The sequence below is a fragment of the Opisthorchis viverrini genome (assembly GCF_000715545.1).
Source record: "Opisthorchis viverrini unplaced genomic scaffold opera_v5_54, whole genome shotgun sequence".
Taxonomy (NCBI): Eukaryota; Metazoa; Platyhelminthes; class Trematoda; order Opisthorchiida; family Opisthorchiidae; genus Opisthorchis; species Opisthorchis viverrini.
The window spans coordinates 128,590-131,555 of record NW_008751711.1 but is presented as its reverse complement, the minus strand read 5'-3'; the positions used below and the strand labels follow the sequence as shown (position 1 = coordinate 131,555).

The window sequence follows — 2,966 nt, the reverse complement described above, 5'->3', positions numbered from 1 at the left end:
CCAGATAGCCAGCTCAAGATGCAACCCTTTTCTGGTGCAAGTTTTCTACAGCTGCCTCTAAACGTAATTGATGCGCATAGTGGACGATGAGTCAAAGAGTAAAGCAACATACCTCTATCGAACATATTCCGTTCTGTTTTACGAATGTTTCGAGAGCTACTCAATCTGTTTTGAATTACTTCCTGGTGGAGCTACCTTGATGGAAACTTTCGCCCAAGTAAGCATCACATTCCCACAAGCGTTTTTGTGTTTACGCCTCAGCAACCGGAAATTTGTATCACAGTTGTGGGATATTGTGACAAAAGTTCATCTTATGCGAACGTTTTGACATTGCCTATGAAAGAGCTTTATTTTTCCTCTGGGTGAAAGTCTTCTTCCTCTATTTATCAGGTAGTTTATTTCATGTCAACATGATGCTTACTTTTGAAAAATGGAAAGTGCCATCTCATCAACAGGATCATCCGAGTTAGTAATCCTGTTGGATAACCCTTGTAATAGCGATTTTATATGAGGTTGACCAGCTTCTAGCAGACAGACACCTGATGAAATGAAGACCCGAGCACTCTTGGGATAAGTTTTATCTTGTATACCCGTAATTAAACAGTCATGCTACTAGACAAGACGGACCATTCTTGTAGTTTTGACCGAATACAAAGGTCACTTACTAGATCACGCATCACAAGCACTCAAACCACGTGATAATTCCTGTCCCACGTGCAACCCGAGTCGACAACATGTACATTACAACGTCCCATCTATTTTTGTTCACGTGGCTACCACTTGTATCAGGCGCCAGGCTAACGAAGTTCAACACACTAGGCCGAGTTGCATTCCTGTTCGTGCAAGTACCAATCACGAAGAGCCCCTCTCTCTTCACACTGCACACAATAAGCAGGTCTACAAATCGGTCCAACGACACACCCGTGCGCACAAGACAAAAGGTCAACCGAGCTCTATGAGTCTCCACGGCTAACCACGGAACACGTGTAGCAGTTATACGGCAGAGAAGACACGTTCCGCGTCCGGAACTTCACTTCCGGAACTCTCAACAGTTGTCCCCAAACGATAAGTCAAATGTCGGCTTATTCCACTTTAGCAAAGTGCACCTAACTATTATATTCATCATCATTCTGGTGAAACAGACTTGTTAGTGCTTGTCACCCATTGGCAATCAGCTCCAATTGGAACGATCACGTAAAACCCATAGCAGGGTGTCTTTGGTCTGTCCCGAAAGTGCGCTTTATTTGGCATGGCAAGGGTACAACAAAACGCTATTACTGATAAAATCCCTACCTCGTGCAACCTGCAGTCACACTCACGCCAATGGTTGATAGCCTAAGTGCGAGCATTCGGCTTTCAGTGATTACCTTGAGTAACCATGAGTGTGTGGTGATATGTAACTTTATTTTGCTTCCATTATAACCCTACGTATTTCACCAATTGCATAATCGTTTTTTGTTTAAATACAAAAAAACTACAAAAACGCGAACTTGTACAATTTCTCATAATACACGCGTGGTCACGTGGTTCGACTCTCTCTTCTGATTTCGCTCGCGCTTTCAGCGTTCATTCGCGAGTCTCGTGTGCTAACTCTGTTATCAAAACATTTCAGACTATCTTCGGAATCTATTTTATGTGGGAACTTGTGATGAACATGACTGATACTCTATTCGTTGCTCTATTCATTATTCTCTTGTTTTAATATTCCATATGCCATATATATTCGCCAATTCGAATACATACGTGCTGGTTGTTACGCTTCGCTGAATTCTGGATTTCTAGTTCATCTGATTATACCGATATACGGACGAAACCCAATTCTCCCAGAACTGTTCAGGAGAAGTCCCCTGGACAAGCATAATTGGATTATTGTTTATTTGCTGACCTGGACCAACGACGAACTATTTTAAAGAGAACAATTGTTAGTGAGTCTGTTCCCTCTGACCTCTTTATTATTGTATACCCAGCTTGGCGTTATTGCTTTTATTTCTTTGACACACACCTGGTAAACTTACTTATTGGGTAGCCAGACCACTACAAATTTGGCGAGCCCGAGTATTTCTCGATATTTTTTGGAAGCTTTTCCTTCCAAGTGGCCGTGATTTTGTTTCTTTTGCCCGGTAATTATGGAGGCACACTTTGATTCAGCGGATTTAGTCGAGAATGCCACTAGCATACGTTTGCCAGATTACAATCCACGCAACCCCAGGGTATGGTTTCACCAGGTGGAGACCGTTTTTTCTACCCGACGCATCACTTCCCAAGTCACCCGGTTTTCCTATGTTGTCTAGCATCTTCCTTGTGATGTAGCAACAGAAGTCGAAAATTTCAAACATCTTCAGCGGCAATTGGCTGGTTTCACCCTTCCAATTTGAGCTCATCTGTTGGGCGCACTACCCGAGTTTCCGTAAGCCTTACGTTTTAAATGAACCAAAATGGCACAACATTCGAGAAATACACTCACCTGCGTATCAATTTGGTCTTGACGGGAGACTCACCTGGGAATCAGTTGAATCTCGTTTTTATAGTGTTTAGATAGGATTCAGTTAAGCCACCTCTAAAAGCTAAATTGGTGTGCAGATAAATGCATCCCGCAAATTCTTCTACAATTTGAGTTCAGTTAGGATATGAGTTTGACGGAGTGGCGTGGACTGCGCCCACAGTGTTTCTTCATCAACTCTTCAGGCCAATAGTTCTAGTCTGCAGCAAGTAAGTCATGCGTATTCCGACCTGTGTTCACGGGACCAACCAGTTGGCAAACGCATGCTTGAATCACAAGGCATTGTCATTGTTTCGTCAACTGTCTGGAACTGAATCCTTTGTTTTTGGAACCGAACCTCTTCTTCGGTTTGAAGGGTCGTTCAGCTGCGAAATTATTTGGTGCCCGGCTGTTCTGCTACCGGAGGGAACCACGAAGGCTGGGATACTCCCAGTTCGCCGAAGTCTGGACAGGAGAAGTCGAGACA

At 43.4% G+C, this 2,966-nt stretch overlaps 1 protein-coding gene across 1 annotated transcript in view; it reads left to right on the top strand.

Annotated features, from left to right (window-relative positions):
• Positions 1-2,425: 2,425 nt before the first annotated feature.
• T265_03711 (hypothetical protein) overlaps positions 2,426-2,966 on the top strand; it is a gene marked incomplete at both ends in the record, with an annotated part of 6,455 nt that continues 5,914 nt past the window's right edge. The window contains 2 exons of the mRNA XM_009168258.1: positions 2,426-2,527; positions 2,686-2,709. Coding sequence (XP_009166522.1) covers positions 2,426-2,527; positions 2,686-2,709 — 126 coding nt within the window. The remainder of the gene's footprint in view (positions 2,528-2,685; positions 2,710-2,966) is intronic.